The sequence below is a fragment of the Mauremys mutica genome, chromosome 11 (assembly GCF_020497125.1).
Source record: "Mauremys mutica isolate MM-2020 ecotype Southern chromosome 11, ASM2049712v1, whole genome shotgun sequence".
NCBI classification, from domain to species: domain Eukaryota; kingdom Metazoa; phylum Chordata; order Testudines; family Geoemydidae; genus Mauremys; species Mauremys mutica.
This window is the reverse complement of record NC_059082.1, coordinates 127,184-149,612: the sequence shown is the minus strand read 5'-3', so window position 1 is coordinate 149,612 and position 22,429 is coordinate 127,184. Positions and strand designations below refer to the sequence as shown.

General features: G+C 43.6%; 1 protein-coding gene across 2 annotated transcripts in view; it reads left to right on the top strand.

Annotated features, from left to right (window-relative positions):
• The window catches only part of IQGAP1 (IQ motif containing GTPase activating protein 1), a 190,134-nt gene that overhangs the window by 125,580 nt on the left and 42,125 nt on the right, over nt 1-22,429 (top strand). For both annotated transcript variants that reach the window (XM_044981139.1, XM_044981138.1), the window contains exons 24-29: nt 3,799-3,954; nt 4,123-4,286; nt 5,642-5,866; nt 11,685-11,825; nt 11,917-12,001; nt 14,947-15,179. In XM_044981139.1, the coding sequence (XP_044837074.1) occupies nt 3,799-3,954; nt 4,123-4,286; nt 5,642-5,866; nt 11,685-11,825; nt 11,917-12,001; nt 14,947-15,179 (1,004 nt within the window). The remainder of the gene's footprint in view (nt 1-3,798; nt 3,955-4,122; nt 4,287-5,641; nt 5,867-11,684; nt 11,826-11,916; nt 12,002-14,946; nt 15,180-22,429) is intronic.

The window sequence follows — 22,429 nt, the reverse complement described above, 5'->3', positions numbered from 1 at the left end:
ACAACTGATACTACAGGCTCTGGCCAATGTTGCTGTCCTGATTCTTACTAATCAAGATGGTACCATCTTCTACTGCAAACACTGTAAAGTTAACTAGAGTGTGCTGAGATGGTGCCTGGTGGCAGCCTGTTCTAAACTGACTGCCTAAGACAACCACCAGGGTCCCTTATCTTATTATACAATGACTTGATGGCATTCCAAAGTCAAACCCATTGAGCCTTTGCTTTTGCTCTCAACAACTTGTCTTTGAAGACTCAAATTGCAGCCTTGGGGTTCCCCTCCCCCTTAACTCCAACTGCTAGGAGCATCTCCTCACTCATCCATGGATGAAATTTGGAGGGTTGAGGCCCCAGCACTGAGCTGGCAGCGGTCAGCACTGATGATTTGAAACAAAGCCATTCCTCATCAGATGACAGACAGAATGAGACTTCAGTCTCTAATGCTTAAGCAGTTCAGAAGAGAAAGCTGTGTGATAGCTTGGTTGTAATATGAGTCTTTAATTAAATCAGACAAATTTAGGCTCATTAAGTTGGCAGTCTTCTAAATCAGAGGTGCACTTTTATCAGCAGAAGTTGATTGTCAGTGTCCTGTTCAATACCTTTGCAAACTCATACATCTATGACTGTTGACCGATAACAGTTAATGAAAACACCATCAATAACAGCCCTAGTGAAAACATATGAGCAGTACCAGATCGGCTTATGACTCTCTGAGTGATGGAAGAGTCAATCACCGTGTCATTGGCAATCGCTAATTCCAGTATTTGCTGTCCATTCCTGTTCTTCTGCCTAATATCAAATTTCCTGAGAGTACTGGCCCAGGTGTCATTATCCTTTCCTACCTCTGCATTAAAATCACCCAGGATCATGACAACATCTCTTCTCAGAGTTTCATTAAGGATTGAGTGTAGTTACTGGGACAAATTGTCTGCAGTCGCATTGTTGGCCTTGGTGTTGATGGGACCATACACTGTGATAATGGTAAGATTCCAGTAGCTGATACAGAAGGAGACTCTGATAGTCATTCATTAATCACCCATCAGCCCTGCAATGCCCATCGGGCATTGGGTGAAAGTATAACAGCCACCTACTTCTGGAGCAACCCATCAGGGCAGCCTGAGAATAAAAACATATAGTCTTTGCTTTCATTTAATCAGTTCCTGGCCAGCGCACTTCAGATAAAGCTCAGATATCAATGTTCAGGCTTTTCAACTGCTTGATGAGGAGAACGGCTTTAGTTGTTTCAGAGAATGTTTGAACGTTCTGGGCACCAATTTTACCTTTGCCGCCAACAAAGAGGATACCAGAATGGCCCTTTTGCAAGGTTTCATTGGTCCTTTTGGCTTCAGTGGAAGAGAAAAACACTTGGCTGCTTCAGCTGCAAGGACAATTGACCAGATTGTTGCCAGTACTCAGCTTCAGTATAAACACCTTCACAATGTGAGCTTACCATCCCTGACCACCCAGCTGCTCATCTCACCCCTTGTACAAAGGAAAGCCTAGGAGAAGAGACAACATGACCTAAAGGGTCAACACATTAGTGCTATGTTTAACTCATGGGGCAGCACATTCTACAGTGGAAGGCTCATCAGTCAGAATTCCCTGCCTCCTATCCCCTTTGTGATTAAATCAGGGGCTTGTTAGCTTGAATACTTCTGACTTATCTCATCTGGCATAGTATTGTATGGAGAGGGGTGGTTTCTGGGGTAATAAAGATCACCAACCTGTTTAAAGTTTTATTGGTTAGAGCCAACACCTCATATGGCACTCAAAAATAAATGGGAAGAGAGGGCAAATCAAAGCACAGCTGTAATGTGCTGTATGAGTGAGGTTCTTTGACAGACTATCTACAGCATTCTGCAATAGTTGAAGTTCTGAACAGTTTTAAGATGTAGCCCCCTGTGGAGAGCATGACAATAATCCAGTCTGAGTGACAGAGGTCTGGATCATTATGGCCAGGTCCTGCCTTGAAGGAGGCTGAAACCTTGGCCAAGTGTCAGTGATAAAGTGCCCTTGTCCACTCAGAACTATGCTGGGGGGATACCCTCCCTCATATTCTGGGGCACTGGGACCCAGGTGATGTTTCGCCTCCTCACCCCTTCCACCAATATTGCCTTGGTGGAAAACTGCAGAGAGGAGACTGCCGGAGTCTCCCGCTGGAAATAATAGAAGCATCCAAACCATATCTCTGGACATTCCAAGAAATTTCTACAGTTTTGCCTGGACTTTCTTTACCCTGTGCTGCTATTTAGAACATAAGAACGGGCATACTGGATCAGACCAAAGGTCCATCTATCCCAGTATCCTGTCTTCCGACCGTGGCCAATGCCAGGTGCCCCGGAAGGAATGAACAGAACAGATAATCATCAAGTGATCCATTCCCTGTCACTCATTCCCAGCTTCTGGCAAACAGAGGCTAGGGACACCATCCCTGCCCATCCTGACTGATAGCCATTGATGGACCTATCCTCAATGAACTTATCTATTTCTTTTTTGAACCCTGTTATAGTCTTGGCCTTTACAACATCCTCTGGCAAAGAATTCCATAGGTTGACTGTGTGTTGTGTTAAGAAATACTTCCTTTTGTTTGTTTTAAACCTGCTGCCTATTAATTTCATATGGTGACCTCTAGTTCTTGTATTATGAGAAGGAGTAAATAACACGTCCTTATTTACTTTCTCCACACCACTCATGATTTTATAGCCCTCTCTCATATCCCCCCTTAGTCGTCTCTTTTCCAAGTTGAAAAGTCCCAATCTTATTAATCTGTCCTCATATTTGCTCCAACCCTCTCCTTTCTCCTCCCTCACAGTGTCTTCATCTCAACTTCACTCTACACCTGCCCCCCCATACCCTCTTCTTTCCTTACCTGTCTCCTTCACTCCCTTCTATACCTTTTTCTTCTCAATTAGTTTATCCTCTCCTAAGTAAACCTAGCAAAAAAAAAAATCGTGGAACTAATGTGAGCATTGCTCCTATCCTATTGTTCGCTTTGCTTGTGTCATACCCCTTCCCCCCGTCTGTCTGATCTATTTAGATTGTAAGCTCTTTGGGGCAGGGAATGTCTACTACTCTGTTCAGCTCTTAGCACAAGGTGGCCCCATTTTTATATGTTCCTTAGGCACTACCATAATAAACTTGATCCATAACAACAAAATCTGGATGTGCAGAAACAGCTGCATATCAGACAGGACCCTGAGGTTGTGAACCTGAATATTGCTGCTTACATCAGTCCTACCTGGATTGAGTCTGTCTGCTAACCATCATCCAGGACTCTGGGTAAATCAGTAAATTGTACCTGGCAGATTCAATAAAACAGGCTTTGTCTGTAATCCACATATTGAAGACCTAATTCCAAACCAAATCACACTGTGCCCCAGCAGTTTCATGTGCACCTTGAGCCCCACAGTACCCCCAACAAGAGTGGGCCCTCAGGGAAGTGATCAGTCTCTCAATATAACACTCTGGGTCCACTAAGAAAGAAACAACTACTCACAGTGATGGTCTATCCCAGCCTGCGGCTGCAACCGAGTGAGGAACACCTCATGGCTAGTTGTATTGAATGCAGCTGATGGATTTAATTAAATCACCATGGGAATACTATTCTTGATCATTGCTAGCAGGAAATCATCAACTAATTAAACCAGTGCAGTGTCCATAGCACACTCAGGTATAAAATTGTGCACAATTCTCTGTGCAGTATTAATAAATATAGTGATTAAAGGGACACAATTTAAAAAAATGTCAATGAGGATTTGGGGGATTTAAGTTAGATTTGAGTCTCTCTCTGTCTTTGCAGGATGTTGTCTCTCATAGTAAGAAACTTACCAAGAAGAACAAGGAGCAGCTTTCTGACATGATGATGCTGAACAAACAGAGGGGAGGTTTGAAGGCTCTAAGCAAAGAGAAGAGGGAGAAGCTGGAAGCATATCAGCACCTGTTCTACTTGCTTCAGGTAAGCAGCTCCCCTAAGGCTTAGAGATTTTGACAGCCTCTGGCCATGGACACTTCTGTGCCTTGAATCAGTCATCACCTGTGCACTGTGCTTTGGACCCACTATTGCCACCAGTTGTCCTGTCCTTTATGGGAGTGAATGCTGAACCTTTTGTTGTTGTTGTTGTAGACTAACCCCACCTACTTGGCCAAGCTGATTTTTCAGATGCCTCAGAACAAATCCACCAAGTTTATGGATTCTGTGATCTTCACTCTGTATAACTATGCATCCAATCAGAGGGAAGAATACCTGTTACTTCGGCTTTTCCAGACAGCACTGCAGGAAGAAATCAAGTATGTGCTGCCATGGCCTTGCCATACAGATGGCTTAAAGAACCGTTGTTATGATGTCATTTATCACCTGATGTCTTCTGCTACACTGTTTATCCCTGTTCATGCTTGAGTCTCCAAATTATTCTTAGACAGAAACTGGTTTTCCCTGAAGTGCAAAGAAATATCTGTTGGCTTGGAGAGGAGCTATTCAATAATAGCCATTGAGGAGAAAACAAACCTCTTTACATTGGGTTTTAGGATGATTTTATTTTAGATTAAAAGCATCTGCTTTTCTGAGGAGGAAAACTGGCTAAATGAATTTAAACTGCTGTTGTGCCTAGAGTAGCTCCAGCTTTGTAAGCCAATAAGGAGCTTGGAAAAGGACAGCCAGGAGAACTAAGCACTTGTCTATATGACAAGTTACTGCACAGCAAGCTGGAGTGTGAATCTAAAGTTCACCAACTTGCCATGCAGTACACTGCTATGAGGACACCACGCTTTGCAGCAGTATACTAAACCACATTGCGGGACTTCTACTATGCTGTAGCAGTGATCACACAGGATGTTACTGCATGGCAATCTGGTGCACTATAGATTCGCGCTCTGGCTTGCTGCACGGTAACTTGCCATGTAGACATGTCGTAAGAAACTGAAGTGCAAATTCAGCTTGTCCTGGATTTTCAACAGCTAATGAGAATGCAAGACCTCAATAAAGCTTTAGTAGTTTATATTCTTATAGGCTGTCAGTTTGTGGACTCAGGCTCGGCACATTCTTTGTGGTAATGTTACATCATAGTTCAATTCCTCACAGTGCACAGCTGGGGCCTCATCACTGAAAAAGAATATAAACTATCTCTCTGGAGACTTTTCTGTTAATTTGTTGTTTTCATCCTTTCAGTGAGTCATGTTATCACTAAATGTAGTTTTTCTCCTAGTCTTCTATGATGAACTGTCTCTTATAGTGAAAGAATACCGTACATATCTTCCCTGCCCCCCTCCAAAACACATTCATTTTCTCTCTGTCCCTACAAAAATGTTTTTAAAGTGTTGTTTTTAAAAATGAAGTGCAAAATGTGCTGTAACAGCTCTATGCAATGGTATTCTAGGCACCAGCCAGCTGTGCTACATTTCTTAGATGAAGGTGCTAAATTTTGTGCCCCATACTGCCTCCTAGCACACCTGAGCCAAGCACCATGAATCTCCTTAATGCACTCTTTGTTGTATCTTGTTTCATTGAAATTTTGTCAAAATCCACCAGCTTTACAAATGAAACTAACACATTCTGCCTTAAGAAGCATGCATCATGAAATGTAAGTGTTGCATAACTGGTAAAACTATTTCTAGTTAGTTTTTTATTCTTGTTAATTCTCTTCCAGATCAAAAGTAGATCAGATACATGAGATTGTGACTGGAAACCCCACTGTTATTAAGATGGTGGTAAGTTTCAACCGTGGTGCCCGTGGCCAGAATGCAATGAGGCAGATCCTGGCACCTGTCGTGAAGGAAATCATAGATGACAAATCACTCAACATCAAAACTGATCCTGTGGACATTTACAAATCTTGGGTTAACCAGATGGAGTCGCAAACTGGAGAGGCCAGGTGTGGGAACTCTTACTACTTTGCTTTTTTACTTCTCAGCTGCCTTACGTTATCTGCTTTTTGCCTCTCTGGCTTCACTGAGTTTCTCTTCCCAATTTCCACTGGGTTTAAAGAATGTTTGACTCATCAAATCAATTCCTGTTGGGTAGTTGTAAAGTTGATGATGGAATGTAACCAACAGGCTACCTATCTAAGGTGTCAAGAAAGGCTTTCACCTTTCCTACAGGAAAGGGAAATAGACCTTGGCATCACCTGCTTTAAAGGGTTAATCAGGCATCTAAGGGGTACTTTCTGAGCTATAAGAGACTATGAAGAAAGTTATCAAGAATCAGCTTCTTGTCAGTTTTGGTTGCATAGTGTGCATTTGAAGTGAGATACATACAATAAATGCTGTGGTGTGCAATTCTGTAGTAATTTAGCAGATATCCTTTCTCCTCCCTATCCTGGAATTTTGAGGATTCTCTGAGTAAGGGGGGCAGCTTTGATGCTTCAGGTGCCACATTTAATGCTAATTTCTAGACCACTTATATTAGGTCAAGAGTGGAAGAGCTTTTACTTGTTAGGGTCCTCTTATTTTTTTCTGCCTTACACAAGCACTGTTTGGAGTTTCCATAAGAGTGACCATCTATATTTTGTTAATGGCAAAGGGTTGCAATTCTCTTTATTAGTACTATTGTTTATTTTTAATTACAATAGCATCCAGATACATAAACAGAATTGGGGACCCCTTTATGTTGGATACTCTTTAAGGCAGTCCTGTTGGTTTTATTTCTCTCAGTGCATATTATTGCATGCATCTAGAACTTGGAATAGGTTCAAATAGAGATTATTTTTAAGAACACATACTGAAAAATTCTAACTGTTTCCAACAGTTAAAGTACTCTGACAGTACAAACTGAGTTTGCTCACTCAGAAATCCTTAACCTGTCCAAAGAGATAGGTCTTGTAGCATGCTCTGGTAGCCAAAACTGGCTATGTTAAGAATGAGGGTGGGGTTAAGTTTCAGAGTTGATGGCCTTCTGCTGACAACATCCTATAGTGTACCCTCAGGCCCTAACATCTAAGGGCTGTCAACTTAATCACCCCAGCTTCAGTTGAAGACTATGCAGAAACTTCAGCTTGTGCGAAACACAGATGCCTCTTTACTCAGCATTGTTTTCCACAGAGAGTGTATTATACCTGTTCCCCAGAGACTGCCCAGCTTTCCAGTTTGTATCCAAGCGTTAAGCAGTTTGGCTGTTGAAATGAGCACTCTGCTCACTTGTCTGGGCTCTGAAGGGGAATTGACTAAAGCACCTCTTCTTGCTCAATCTGCATGCACACTCTGCAAAAGGATGCTGCATTATTTTCTCACTACGTCCAAAGAAAGGGAAAGAGAGGGTACTACCAAGAAATCCCCAGCCCTTCCGCTACTGAAAGGGAGAGAAGAAGCCCAGTCCTGCTTTGAGTTATTGTCCACATATATTCCTCTGGGTGCACATGTGCCCTATGCACATGAGATCAAATTCTTTTGAACAGCAGTGTCCACTGGGGCTATGTGCTGGGAACTCTCTTGACTACTGTAGCAGAGGATATAAGGGGTGGGGCAGCCTCAATTGCCTCTGACTTCCTTCTTACCACTCTTGAGATGGAACCCTGCAGTAGCCACATCTCTTCAACCTGCAAAAGATTTCTTAGATAGTTATTCTAATTCCATAACTACAGTTGTTAGTTAGTTAGCATACCTGTTGGTAATAAATAAATGAATAAATAGAGTTTAGATAGATGTACACTGTGGAAATGAAGTATTGATACAGTTTCTCTCCTGCAGTACCCTATCACCTCCCTGTACAAAGCTAGAGACACACACACACCCTAATCCATGTGGCCAAAATGGCTGAAGGCAAAGCTCCAAGATTCAAGATCTGCCCCTCCTATGATTCAGCAGTGGTATGTCTGCTGGAGACTTCAATGCAAGCATTGGTTGACTGACCCCATTTGCTGAGAGACCACCTTCTCCCAGCCTCCTCCAATGCCTCTGTGAGCCATCATGTTACCCCAAGCTCAAGGGCTACTTGCAAGCCTTGTTCTTTGGCAGCTTCCACTTAGAAGTAGAACAGAAGCTGTAAGGAGACCCATACTAAGGACCAGGAAAGATGTAGCTCTCGCGCTCCTGATAGGAGGCAGGTCCTCTTCTAAGTCCCTGGCCTTTGTTCTACAGGAGGTGGGACTAGATTACAGTGGTCCCTTCTGGCCTTGAAAGATATGAATTTGTGAATCCCTCTGTTCAGAGTTTGATTGTGAGCGCCTCCACTCATTGGTAGGGAGCACAGTTGGACCAACTTCAGATTTGGAGGAGGTGGTTGGCTCTCAAATATCCCTGTGTGTCAATGTGCTGCAACTCCAAGCTATTTAGTTGGCATGAAGGGCATTCTTACCGCTTCTTCAGGGTCTCCAGACTATACCACAGCAATGCACTTGGTGAAACTCTCTGGATAAGGATAAAAGGGATAAAAAACAAGGGTGATATTATGGTAGAGGTCTATTGTAGATCACCTAGCCGGGTAGAAGAGGTGGATGAGGCTTTATTTAAACAACTAATAAAATCATCCAAAGCACAGGACTTGGTGGTGATGGGGGACTTCAACTACCCAGCCATCTGTTAGCAAAATAATACAGCAGGGCACAGATTATTCAACAAGTTCTTAGAATGTATTGAAGATAATTTTTTATTTTGGAAGGTGGAGAAAGTAACTAGGGGAGAGACTATTCTAGGTTTGATTTTGACAAATAGGGAGAAACTGTTTGAGAATTTGAAAGTGGAAGGCAGCTTCGGTGAAAGTGATCATGAAATTATAGAGTTCATGATTCTAAGGAATGATAGGAGGGAAAGCAGCAGAAAATGATAATCGTAGATGTTAGCAAACTCAGAGAGTTGATAGGTAAGATCCCATGGGAAAGCAAGTCTAAGGGGAAAAACAGTTCAAGAGAGTTGGCGGTTTTTCAAAGAGACATCTTCAAGTCAGCAGAGCCTGATGAAATGCATCCTAGAATGCTCAAGGAGCTGACTGAGGAGAAATCTGAGCCATTAGCAATTATCTTTGAAAATTTATGGAAGATGAGAGAGATTTCAGAGTCCTGGAAGAGGGCAAATATAGTGCCAATCTGTAAAAAAGGGGAATAAGGATAACCTGGAGAATTACAGAACTGTCAGCTTAACCTCAGTACCTGGAAAGATAATGGAGCAACTAATCAAGCATTCAATTTGCACACACCCAGAAGATAATAAAGTGATTATTAACAGTCAACATGGATTTGTCAAGAACAAATCCTGTCAAACCAACCTAATAGCTTTCTTTAACAGGGTAACAAGCCTTGTGTGTGTGTGGGGGGGGGGGGGGGGGAGCAGTAGATGTGGTACATCTTGATTTTAGTAAGGCTTTTGATAGGCTATGTCTACACTGCACTTTTGTCATTAAAACTTTTGTCGCTCGGGGGTGTGAAAAAAAACAAACGTTTTAATGACGAAAAGCGACAGTGTGGACAGCGCTTTTTTGGCGAGAGATGCTCTCCCGGCAACGAAGTTACCACCCCTCATTGGTGGTAGTTTTATTTTGTCGCTGGGAGAGCTCAGTGTAGACATAGCCATACTGTCTTGCGTGACCTTCTCATAAACAAATTGGGGAAATACAGCCTAGATGGAGCTACTATAAGGTGGGTGCATATTGGGTTGGAAAAATGTTTTCAGAGAGTAATCATCAGTAGTTCACAGTCAAGCTGGAAGGACATATCAAATGGGATCCCACAGGGATCAGTCCTAGGTCTGGTTCTGTTCAATATCTTCCTCAATTATTTAGATAATGGCATAGAGAGTACACTTATAAAGTTTGCTGATGATACCAAGCTGGGAGGGGTTGTGCTTTAGAGGACAGAATTAAAATTCAAAATGATCTGGACAAACTGGAGAAATGGCCTGAAGTAAATAGGATGAAATTCAATAAGGACAAATGCAAAGTACTCCATTTAGGAAGGAACAGTCAGTTGCACACATACAAAATGGGAAATGACTGCCTAGGAAGGAGTGTTGTGGAAAGGGATCGGGGGTCATAGTGGACCACAAGTTAAATATGAGTCAACAGTGTAACACTGTTGCAAAAAAAGCAAACATCATTCTGGATGTATTAGCAGAAGTGTTGTAAGAAAGACACGAGAAGTAATTCTTCCAATCTACTCCATGCTGATAAGGCCTCAGCTGGAGCATAGTGTCCAGTTCTGGGCGTTACGTTTCAGAAAGATGTGGACAAATTGGGGAAAAATCCAGTGGTGAGCAACAAAAATGATTAGAAGTTTAGAAAACATGACCAATAGGGAAAGATTGAAAAAATTGGGTTTGCTTAGTCTGGAGAAGAGAAGACTCGTGGGACATAAGTTTTCAAGTATGTGAAAGGTTGTTACAAGGAAGAGGGTGACAAATTGTTAACCTCTGAGGATAGGACAAGAAGCAATGGGCTTAAATTGCAGCAAGGGAGATTTAGTTGGACATTAGGAAAATCTTCCTGATGGTCAGGGTAGTTAAGCGCTGGAACATATTGGCTAGGAAGGTTGTGGAATCTTCATAATTGGAGGTTTTTAAGAACGGATTAGACAAACACCTGTCAGGAGTGGTTTAGTTATTACTTAGTCCTGCTTTGTGTGCAGGCGACTGGACTAGATGACCTGTTTGAGGTCCCTTTCAATCCTACACTTCTGTGATTCCATGATTACATCAGCTGGCAAGGAGCGGTCCAATCAGCTGTCCTGTGTCAGGAAGCCATGAGTCTGTGGTCAGAGAGTATTCAGCACCAGGTCACCATGGTAGCTCTCCATCTTCAAGAACCTGGGGGACCAGCTCAGCAGAGACCTTTCTGAGAGCCACAAGTAGTCCCTCAAGTCCTCAGGCCTCCGGACAATTTTTTGCCAATGGAGATACTTGATGATAGTCTTGTTTGCAATGTGCCACAACAATGAATGCCAGAGGTTCTGCTCAGAGGAGGTGGGAGTCCAGGATCCCTCACAGATGCTTTCCTCATCCTATGGGCCCTAGTCCTCATATACACTTTTCCACAGATACCTGTGATCCCCAGGGTCCTGCAAAGCTCAGACATAACTTGGGGACTATCATCCTAATAGCTCCAGCTTGGCCAAACAGTTCTGGTACTCAGACCTGATGATGATGATGCTTTTGGGGCTAATCAGTTCACTAATTCTGCCTGGCCTGCTCTCATAGAACAATGTCAAGCTCCTGCATTCAGACCCAGAGTTGCTGCACTTGACAGCCTGGATGCTGGCTGGCTGATGTCCACCAAGAAGAGTTGCTTGACAGCAGTCCTTAACATCTTACCTCAGAGCAGGAAGCAGTCCATGAGACAAACTTATGAGTTTAAATTAGATGGTTTTCTATTTGGTTTGTACAGCAGCACTTAATACCCATACAACCATTAATTCCAGGTCTTGACACTTGATGAAGAAACAGAGAGGTGCTTAACATTACCGCACCCCTGATACCCTCAGTTACAGAGATCACAAGGGCTCCAGTGGCGCAGGCATGGCCCCAACAGACACTGCTATTAAAAAGACGTTAATATCTTACTGCTGGGGGACAGAGTTGAATCTGTGTGGCCAACACACTCTGCGTAACTGTAGTATTATTTGAGATAAGTAACCATATTTTCTTACCAGCCAAGCAAATTAGGGCTAAATGGCAGTTTTCAGTTCAAGTTGATAGTTGGAAACAGGACACCCAACCACCGTGTTGAAAGGAATGCTCAGGCCTCATTCACTTGTGGGTTTTGTCTAACAGTAAGTTGCCATATGATGTTACACCTGAGCAAGCCCTGGCTCATGAAGAGGTGAGGACACGCCTAGATGCATCCATCAAAAACATGCGGACAGTGACAGACAAGTTCCTGTCAGCCATCATCAGCTCAGTGGATAAAATCCCGTGAGTACAATGAGCGGTACCCTTGCTTTCTGAAAACTATTGTTGATTTCATGCTCACAGAGTCTTGCTTGCTCTCTTGTTTCTTTCACAGTTATGGTATGCGCTTCATTGCCAAGGTTCTGAAAGATTCACTACATGAGAAATTTCCTGATGCTGGTGAGGATGAGTTGCTGAAGGTAAGGACTTCAATACCTTTGCCCTCCTCTTGGCAAAGAGTAGGGTGTATGATTGCAAATCAGACCCAGAGCCAACCTGGCTATTGCAGAGACAGATCTATGTTTCATCCTGCTCCCTGGAATATGTGCATGATCTTTTAGATTTTAGTGCTTTCTCATTAAGGACATAAACTATTCCAGCTGACTTTTGTGTTGTGTGTGAATGTTATTGTGTATGGTACAGGGCTTAGAAGGAGGGATCCTGTCGCTTCTGCCTTGTTTTTAATTTCCTTTGGGCATTTGATCCTTCAAGTTTCTTTGACTTGCTGTACAGTTTCTGCCAGTAAGTGAATCTTTGTTTTTACTGAAGCAATCGAAGCAAGATCTTTCTTTCTTAAAGAGACAATATCAGGTTAAAAATGTATATTAAAATTCCAATATCCTTACCTGTGTTACTAATAGCATCCCACAGTATTTCAACAGCAGGATATACTACATCACTTTTCACCATTTCTGCTGTTACTGTCTAATTAGTATCACTTCCTGGTTTTCATTCAATATTGAATGAATGTGGCAGTGCTTGACTTACAGACACATTTAAAATTCCAAAACTCTTTAGTTGAAATTAAAAAATAATAATAATGAAAACATTTTTATTTCCATGAACCCCTTTTTAATTAACAAACCCGAAGTTTAGAGCAGGGATCGGCAACCTTTGGCATGCAGCCTGTCAGGGAAATCCGCTGGCAGGCTAGGACGGTTTGTTTACTTGCAGCATCCGCAGATTCGGCCGATCGCAGCTCCCACTGGCCACGGTTCGCCGTTCCAGGCAAATGGGGGCTGCAGGAAGCAGCGCGGGCCAAGGGATGTGCTGGCCGCCGCTTCCCACAGCCCCCATTAGCCTGGAACACCAAACCATGGACAGTGGGAGCTGCGATCGGCCGAACCTGCGGACGCTGCAGGTAAACAAACCGTCCCAGCCCGTCAGCGGATTTCCCTGACAGGCTGCGTGCCTAAGGTTTCCGATCCCTGGTTTAGAGCATAGCATACCTGATAGTGTCTCTTTAAACTGCTCTGTTCCTACTTTATAAAAAAAAAATCTGAATGCTGTTTTCTTCTCTCTTCTAGTTCTGTGCTTTCCCACACTGAAGCATCGATTCTAGACTTTCTGTGCAGGTGAATTAACTTTTTTTCCAACTGTAAATTTAGAGAGAAAGCTGCAACTTCCCCTAGGCTTTCCTAAACCTGCTCTCTGTAGAAACAATATAGTCGTAAAGATGGCAAAGTCAAAGCTACAGTGGTAGACTTAATGCTCACATATGATTAATAGATGTTTAAGAACAGAAGTGGCCCCATATAACAAAGTTCTCCATTTTTTTTCTTAGTTTGGTCATGTATTAATAAAGAGGGTGTCTCTCAGACACATTTCCCATTCCCAGGTTTGCAGCCCTCACTATCTTTAATGATCACACAGCAGCGTGGTGTACCTACAGCAGTTGCTTACATGGAAAAATAATGCCAAGGAAGTACTTTTATTTTTAAAAGTTCCACTGGTGTGTCTGACCCCTGAAAGTTGTTCTATTGTAGAAGTGTTAAGCTGGTTACTCCCTGATTTCAGCTGTTTGTTCAGGCATCTAGACTCTTCCATACATCGAAGCACTTGGAAATCAGGAGATGATGATGTATGACAACACTCCAGAACAACCAGAAATGTTCCATGGCTCACCAGAAAGCCACAGAACACACTGTGAGAATACAGCTCCAGGATAGCTAGTGGGGTCTTAACTCCCTTTCCTTGGAATATCTTTGGCTAAATGTCACATGAAGATAGAAGGAAGCCTATGAGTACATGGACAACATATTTATTAACTGTTGTCTTCATTTTCTGAGAGTTTTAGCTGTTTTACATTTAACCTGGTATTGTATAGTAAAAATCTAATTCACCAAGTAGTCCTTCTAGTATCTTCTTTTCTCACTTTTCTGGCATCTGAGTTGAAATGGTTTCTCAGTTTTGCTAATTCATGGTTATCTTGAGATCTCTATGGAAAATTTCAGTTGATTTCTTCAGGAATTATTCTGAAGGGAGTGTGTGAAAATTAGTATACGTTTTTCACCAGTATTACTACTCGTCAGATCTGTCCACTGACTTCCTGTCTCCACCACATTAAATGCAAACTTTGGTCCTTGCCTTCAAGGTTCTCCTCAATTTTACTTCCCATCTCACCATTCTTTTGTTCTGCCAATGATGGCATTCACTTTTTTTGCTAACTTTTCTTCCATGCTGCCCTTTATGCATGGAACGCCTTCCCCAAATCAGTTTACATAGTCACTACTCTATCCTCCTTCAGATCCTTTAAGTGTCACCTCTATTCTCATACCCATGGTAAACTGCCTAATAACCATGTAAAGGGACAAGGTGGGTGAAGTAATATATTTTATTGAACCAACTTCTGTTAGTGAGGGAGGCAAGGTTTGGAACAGAAAGTTGGTCCAATAAAAGATATTACCTCACCTATCCTGTCTCTCTAATATCCTGGGACATGGCTACAACAACACTGCATCAATAATGACTATGTAAGCAGCCTATTAGTAACTCATTAATAGCACTTATTCATATATCTTATTTATAAAAATTTTAAAAAATTATAGCCTACAAATTGTACATTTAGTTAAGAATATCTGCAATTTTGCCTTGCTGTTGCTAATACCCTTGTCTTCTCCTTCCCGCTTCCATCATGATTAACATCCTATTGCATCTTATTCCTATATAATCTATAAATTCTTTGGGGGCAGGGGCTATCTGCTAGAGTATGTATGTATAGCACCCAATATAGTAAGGCTTCAATCCTGAACTGGAGCCTGTGTCTGATGCAAATAATAATAATTTGTCAAAGCAGAGTATATAGAGCCCAGCCAGAGCCTGTGTCACTGCCTCTTGACATACTTCTCTGCTCAACTTTTCCCAGATCATTGGCAACTTACTGTATTATCGCTATATGAACCCAGCTATTGTTGCTCCAGATGCATTTGACATCATTGACCTTTCAGCTGGAGGTCAGCTGACTACAGACCAGCGCAGAAACCTTGGTTCCATTGCAAAGATGTTACAGCATGCTGCATCCAATAAGATGTTCATGGGAGACAATGCTCACCTAAGCATCATTAATGAATATCTCTCTCAGTCCTATCAGAAATTCAGGTAGGAGATCCCAGTTAATAGGCTGGGAAGTAAGGAGAAGGGCCATATTGCAAATAAATAAAGGTAATTTTCGGGCTACCTGCTGAATTTGAACTGGTTCAGTCTCTTAAATGTGCAGTCTGTTGAAAGTGTCAGTGATTGCATTTGAAGGTCTGGATCCAAGGCACCCTGAAGGTGGCAAGAAATGCTGGAACCTCTTCCCTTAACTTGCCATTTCCTTTCTTTTAAAGGAATCGGTCAGAAGATTGTGCCCTGAATCAGACTTAACTGCCATTACACAAAGCTTTTATTTGTGTTATGGATTATATACTATATACAGCAAATTAGGTTATAAGTATGTTATTAAGGTTGAAAGATCAAGCACTCTAAAGTTAGGAGATGCTACAATTAACATTGCCCTTGTGTGTATTTATTATGATACTGTCTTGCATTACATGATCATGTACAATTTTTCCATATGACCCCTTCAGACCACACTGCCTTATCATGTGAGGAAGTAATGAGCACCGTTGGCAGTCAGGAGAACCTGAATTGTAATCCTGCCTCTACCAGTGATTCACTTTGTGGCATTAGGGAAGTCACTTTGTTGACCTATTTCAATTTTCCTGCCAATAAAATGGAATAATAATACTCTCCTATCTTGCAGGAGAGTTGTGAAGATAAAATCACTAATATTTGTGAAGCACTCTGATATTATGGAAATGAGCACCATAAAGCCCATGAGGAAATTTAATTTATATTCATTACAGGGTTTGGACAGCGTAACTAAGGCATGGGGCCATACAGTAAATAATCAGTGAGGATAAAAAGAAACATGCCCTGAATACAGGAGTGGTCTAGTGGAAAATAGCATGTGTTCATGTAATTAAAAACTGTATCACAACGCAAAAGGAAGATGAAGTAAGACTACTTAATTGTAGCATAGCATTTCCCAACTTTTGAGTGCTTGACTTTGCAACCTTATTAACATTTTTAATGTATGTAATATCCTAGGTCAGTGGTCCCCAAATTTCTGCGGCATTTTGGTGGATGCTCGACCGCTGGCCAGGACGCAGGTGAATTGAGATGCCCCCAGGCGCGCCATGGCGCCTGCGGGCACCGCATTGGGGACCCCTGTCCTAGGTGGATATTTTTTTAAAGGAAAATGGCAAACACAAATTCTGTTCTCTGTAACTGTGAAGGCCACCCCCATTATGCATCATCAGCTTGGACCCCTTAATCTGAAGCATGGCACCACAGACTCCCTCTTTCTGTACAGAGATAACTGCACTAGCTGGCTACCAGAACAGTCCATTATCCTATGTGAACCAGCCATTGGAGGCAGATGCGTAATTCCTATGGGGAGATGAATGAATAGCCCCATTTTACAGACCACATAGCAAGGACAAATATCTGGCAGGTTTTTTCTGAGAGGCAATGTGGCTAAATTGATGGGATTTGGGATTGGCATATTAGAGATTTGGTTTGTGTTGTCAGTTTCAGTAATCTGTCTATTTATAAGGCCTTGCTTAATAAGGGTTATGAAGAGTACAGAATTAATACCAATCAGAAAAAGTCAGTCTAGAACTTTTGATCTCCTGGCTCCCAGTACAGTACACCTTACTGTAGACAAAAAGGTATTTTGATGGGAGGCATCAGAGGAAGAAAAGAATAGATGATCAATTATTTTTTTGAATGTGTCGGCCCAGAGGTTCTATTCTGTGTGTGGAGTACTGAAGTGAGGCACTGGGACACTGTTTGTGCACAGTACTAATGGACCCTTGAAGGGTGTTAGCACAAGCCAAATTCAAGCTGTACTGTGAAATACAGATGAGCAATGATGATTTTCAACAGTTTATAACTGCCAAATCTGAACACATTTATAGGCCAATAAAAGGCACCTCCCTGGCCCCAGAACTGTCCCCTGTCAAATTTCAAAGTCTTGCTACACACTATGGTGGTGTTAAAGCTGTTCAAGAAAAGATTACCATTTTTTATAATGGAAAGTGCTAGACAACTGAAATATAGGGGGTCACATCTCCTTCCCCTATAATAATAGTAATAATGTCTGATAGAACCAGACTGCCTCTGCTTTCTTCAGTTTCATGACCACAGAATTTCTCTCCCCGTTGGATGTGTAAACAAGGCCACTAGAGATGCAGGGTAGCACCTGTCCAGCAGATACTGGGGAAAACACATTAGCATATCCTATGTACCTTCACATCATGTACTAAAGTTGACCCACAAACACCAACATACCTTCTTCTTCAAGTGATGGTCCCTGTTGTATTCCACTGAAGAGTTTATGCATGCACACCTGGAGCCGGAGAATTTGAAAGTAGTGTTCGCTGGTTCATGCATGTGCCCTGGCGTGCCTCGTTGTTTCATCTGAGATGATAAAGGGTGGACTGACAGCGTCTCCAGTTCCTTCTCACCGCCGCATGGTCCGAGTCAGAACTTTCAGTAGTGTCCTCGTCTCTGAGGCACCTTTTAAATATATTGTTGAAAATAGTTCTTAGAATTGTAGAGTTTTATAGTACTTTATAGCTGTTTTATCATAGTTCTTGTAGTTTTAGTGATTAGGGTTTATTTGTCTACCCTCTCCCCTGCCTCCCCCCACCTCCCATACCCTCGCTCAGGTGCCATACTATGCCCAGGACCCCAGGCTTGAAACTCTGTGCCTCCTGCCTGCATTTCTCGGTCAGCAACGAACACCAATGCTGTCTCTACTGCTTGCGAGAAGCCCACATTGCATCCAGGTGTAGTATCAGCCAGTCCTTCCCCAACTGTACCTGAGAAAGCTGTGCTCTCTGCCTTCAGAAGCACCTTATTGAAGTCTCCATGAGGCCTCACTCAGACTTGGGCCAGGGACCAACCCCTGTACGTCAGCCTGAAACAGCGAAGAGTGCACCTCCTGCTACCAAGAGTGAATCCAGCACCAATGGTACCACCATTATGGACCCCATGCTGGAGCCTCCTCAGAAGGTAAGGAAGCACGCCCATAAGCATGAGAATAAGTCTTCCTCAAAAACTAAGAATGTGGATGTTTCTTCCACTAGTTCGAGCCATGGATACAGAGTGCACTCTAAACCACGTAGACAGAACAAAAAGTCCCACAAGCAAGGGGATCCAGCGGTCCCAGGTACTGGAACACGGTACCATCAACACTGGCTTCCCATAAGATGCGGGATCTGCCCACTCCTGGGAAGTCCACAGCACCACCACTAGTTCCAAGTAAAGAGAGGGTACCCTGAACACCAGGGAGATTGGGAAAGGTGTTTGAGCTCCAGGATGTCTTTGCTTTAGCAGAACCAGGATCACTGCGTTTGTTGGGACCCACTACCTCTAGAGAGACTATTTCTTCCCCTCATGATATGAAACTATTGTGAGACCCCTCACGTCCTGCTTCGGTGGTCTGTGCACTCCCACTGGCTCCACGGTACTACTGATGAAACTAGAGTCGTCTTCTCATCCTCTGATAAGTTGGACACTGGAGAGGGATTATCAGTGTTGTGCCAACCGGACATGTACTTACAAAGGCGGTCCAGATCTTGACAATAACTTCCTCTCCAACCACCATGGAGCCACTGGTTCCCTATGCCATGGGGACCACTTCAAGACCCTCGGGATCCAGACTGCTGGCTTTATTGGGAGTCCTTGTCCCAATACCCCCCCTCAGAACCTGGCTGATCCACAAGGGAGCCTTCACCTGCCTCCCCATTGAGGGCTCTTTCTAGCAGGCATTTGTATCCATTGCTGGAGGAGGAACCCCTCAGCCCATCTTGGGTGCCACCATAACTGGAGAGATTCCCTTCCTCTTCACTGTACGAAGCAGTGGCTGCAGCATCCCCTTTGGCTCCGGACCACTTTAGGCAATTTCAGAAACTACAAATCCTGCATCTTGGCAAGAGGTTAGACTAGATGACCCTTTCAGTCCCTTCTAACCCTATAGTTCTACTGCATAGAGTTGCAGGGAAACTCCACATTCCCCTAGAGGAAATTCAGTATACCCAGCATAAATTCCTCGATATTCTCCACTCATCAGCATCACATTGTCTAGTTAACAATGCCATTCTTGAACCAGCTGAAACAGTATGGCACACACCAACCATATGCAGGCCTACCCTCAGAGGGGCATAAAAAATATATTATGCTCTGGCTAAGGGGTCTGAGTTTCTCTTCTCACCCCCCTCTCCCGAACTCTCTGGTGGTCCAAGCAGCAACTGAACGAGCCAGACAACAACACCTGCGCTCCACACCATCCAACAAAGAGGGCAAGCGCTTGGGCCTTTTGGGGTATAAGGTTCTGTCCTCTGCCAGTCTCCAATTCAGGATTTCGAACTATCAGGCCAAATATGATTTCCTGAATTACAGCTGACTGACTCCCACAACAAGACTGGACTCGTTTCCAGGCAATGATTTCGAAAGGGAAACTGGTGGCCAGAACAACACTCCAACTGGCGATGGATGCAGCAGGTACCTCTTCCAGAGCTATGGTTATGGCTATAGTTATTCGTAGGGAATCGTGGCTCCACTCCTCCGATTTCCCTTGGGAGGTGCAAAACACTATTGAATACCTCCCCTTTGATGAGCCCCATCTTTTTAATCAAAAGATGGATGCTTGCCTACGTGCCCTCAAGGACTCCAGACCAACCCTTCACTCTCTGGGTCTTTACACCCCTGCTCTGAAGTGCAAGTTCCATTGCCTGCCACCCACTCAATGCTACTGATCCCTCCAATTTTACCATCAGCGACCTTATAAGCCACCAAGGAAGTGACACAAAACCCAGAGATCCCACCCTCTGGGACCCCCACCTTCACACACTTCCACCTTGCAACTGCAGTCCACAACTAAAAGATATTTCTGAGTCAACCTCAAGAGCTGCCAACCATCTTGTCTACCACCTTACAACCATTCTACCTCCTTTGGGGATCATCTGCCACACTCTTTCCAAGCTTGGAGTGTGATAACAATTGACAAATGGGTGCTGAACATAATCCATCATGGCTATACAATCAAATTCATCATGCTACCTCCTCCAAAGCCCCCCAGTCATTCCTCATGGACCACTCTCATGGCAGCATCCTCACCCAAGAGGTGAACTCCTTAGTGCAACGAGGAATGGTAGAACACATTCCCCCAGAATATCAAGGAACTGGGTTCTATTCTGCTTACTTCTTGATACCCAAGAAGAAAGGTGGGTGGAGACCAATTCTGGACCTCTGTCACCTCAACCACTTCATTTGCAAGCCCAAGTTTCATATGGTCACACTGGCAGCAATCATCCCATCCCGAAAAAAGGGCATGTGATTTACAGCTCTTGATATGCAGGATGCTTATTTTCACATCGATATCCATCTGGCCCACAGGCTCCTAGCTGCATGGTCCAGACACAAAGCCCAAGTTTCAACTTCCAAGCTGCTCGACCTTCTTTCATCCCTTGAATCTTCTTTTGTCCCACCATCAACTTAGTCACAGCATTGGCTTATCTACCAGGTAACAGGTTCCAGACACTGTGAGAACTCATAACTCACATCATCAACAATCCTTATGTCCCAGCCAGGACTTGTCTGTCCCTCCTGGGCCACATGGTTTGTGTACATAAGTCACCACCTTTGCTCAGCTCCATCTTCACTGCCTCCAGATATGTTTACTTGCCCAAACATCGCACCATGGACCTCATGTTGACAGTCCTCCCCAGGGTGCTCTCATTTCTCTGGTGGTGGATGGACCCATGTCATGTCTGCACAGGGGTTCCCTTCCTCTCCTCCTCCTCCCCAGACAAGATGATCATTGATGCATCCCTTGTAGGCAGGGGAGCACACATGGGCAATCACATAACACAGGGAGCATGGACTCCTTGGGAATTCAGGAGGCACATCAACATCCTGGAACTCCGAGCTGTAAGAAAAGCATGCCAAGCCTTTCTCCCGTTCATCTGTTCCCATCATGTTCTTATCATGTTGGACAATACCACCACTGTTGTCTACATCAACAAACAAGGGCACGAGATCAACTGCTCTATGTGCAGAAGTGGTCAATCTCTGGAATTGGTGCATCACCCACCATATCCTCTTGTCTGCAGCCTATCTCCCAGGGACACACAATGTGATTGTGGACTCGCTAAGCAGGCAGTTTGCAATTGACTATGAATGTGAACTCCATGACTCCATACTTTGCGCCATCTTCAACTGATGGAGGATACCTACCAAAGACTTCTTCACCTCCCACATAAACAGCAGATTCAACACGAACTGCTACAGGGCAGGTCTTGATCATCACTCTCAGGGCTATGCTCTCGTACTCATCTGGTCAGACCAAATCAATTACGCCTTCCCTCCTCTACCTGTACTGCCTCCAGTACTCTGTAAGATCAGATGAGACAGAGTGATCGTCATTCTGATCACGCCCTGCTGGCCCTGACAGTTTTAGTTTCCCAACCTCCTATGTATGTCAACCTGTCCACCAGTTCCCCTCTCAATCTTCCCTGATCTGCTAGTGCAATGCAACAGTGAAATCAGACATCCCAATCCATAGGCACTCCACCTTAGAGCATGGTATTTGGATGGGCATCTACTCTAGAATGGGCCTGTTCCTCAGCTATGCAAGACATCCTCTCCTGCAGCAGGAAAGAATCCACTAGACACAGTTACAGGGCCAAGTGGAAATGTTTCACTTCCTGAGCCCAACAAAAGGAACTTCCCCCAGAATGGATGGGGATTTCCCTCCTCCTTGACTACCTCCTGTCCTTGAAGGCATCGGGTCTTGCCCTCAATTCTCTGAAAGTCCATCTAGCAGCCATTAGCGCATTCCACCCTTCTGTAGAAGAGCACTGTCTTCACACACCTATTAACTGTTTTGGAAGGCCCTCATCAGAACCTTCCCACCCATCCAAACCATCACTCTGCAGTGGGATCTGAATATAGTTCTATCTATACTAATGAAATCACCCTTCGAACCGTTGGCATCATGCTCCATGTAATGAAAGTCACCTTCCTTATTGCTATGACTTCTGCAAGAAGGGTCAGTGAGCTTGGGGCCATGATGGCAGACCCTCCCTCGCCCTTCACAATATTCCATAAAAATAAAGTCGTCTTGTGCCTGCATCCCAAATTCCTGCCAAAGGTAATCTCATAGTTTCACATTGATCAATCCATTCACTTACCTGTTTTCTTCCCGAAGCCACACACATTTGCTGAGGAACAACAACTCTACTCCCTATACAGCCAACAGGTTTTGGCCTTCTACCTGCAAAGGACAAGACTCATCA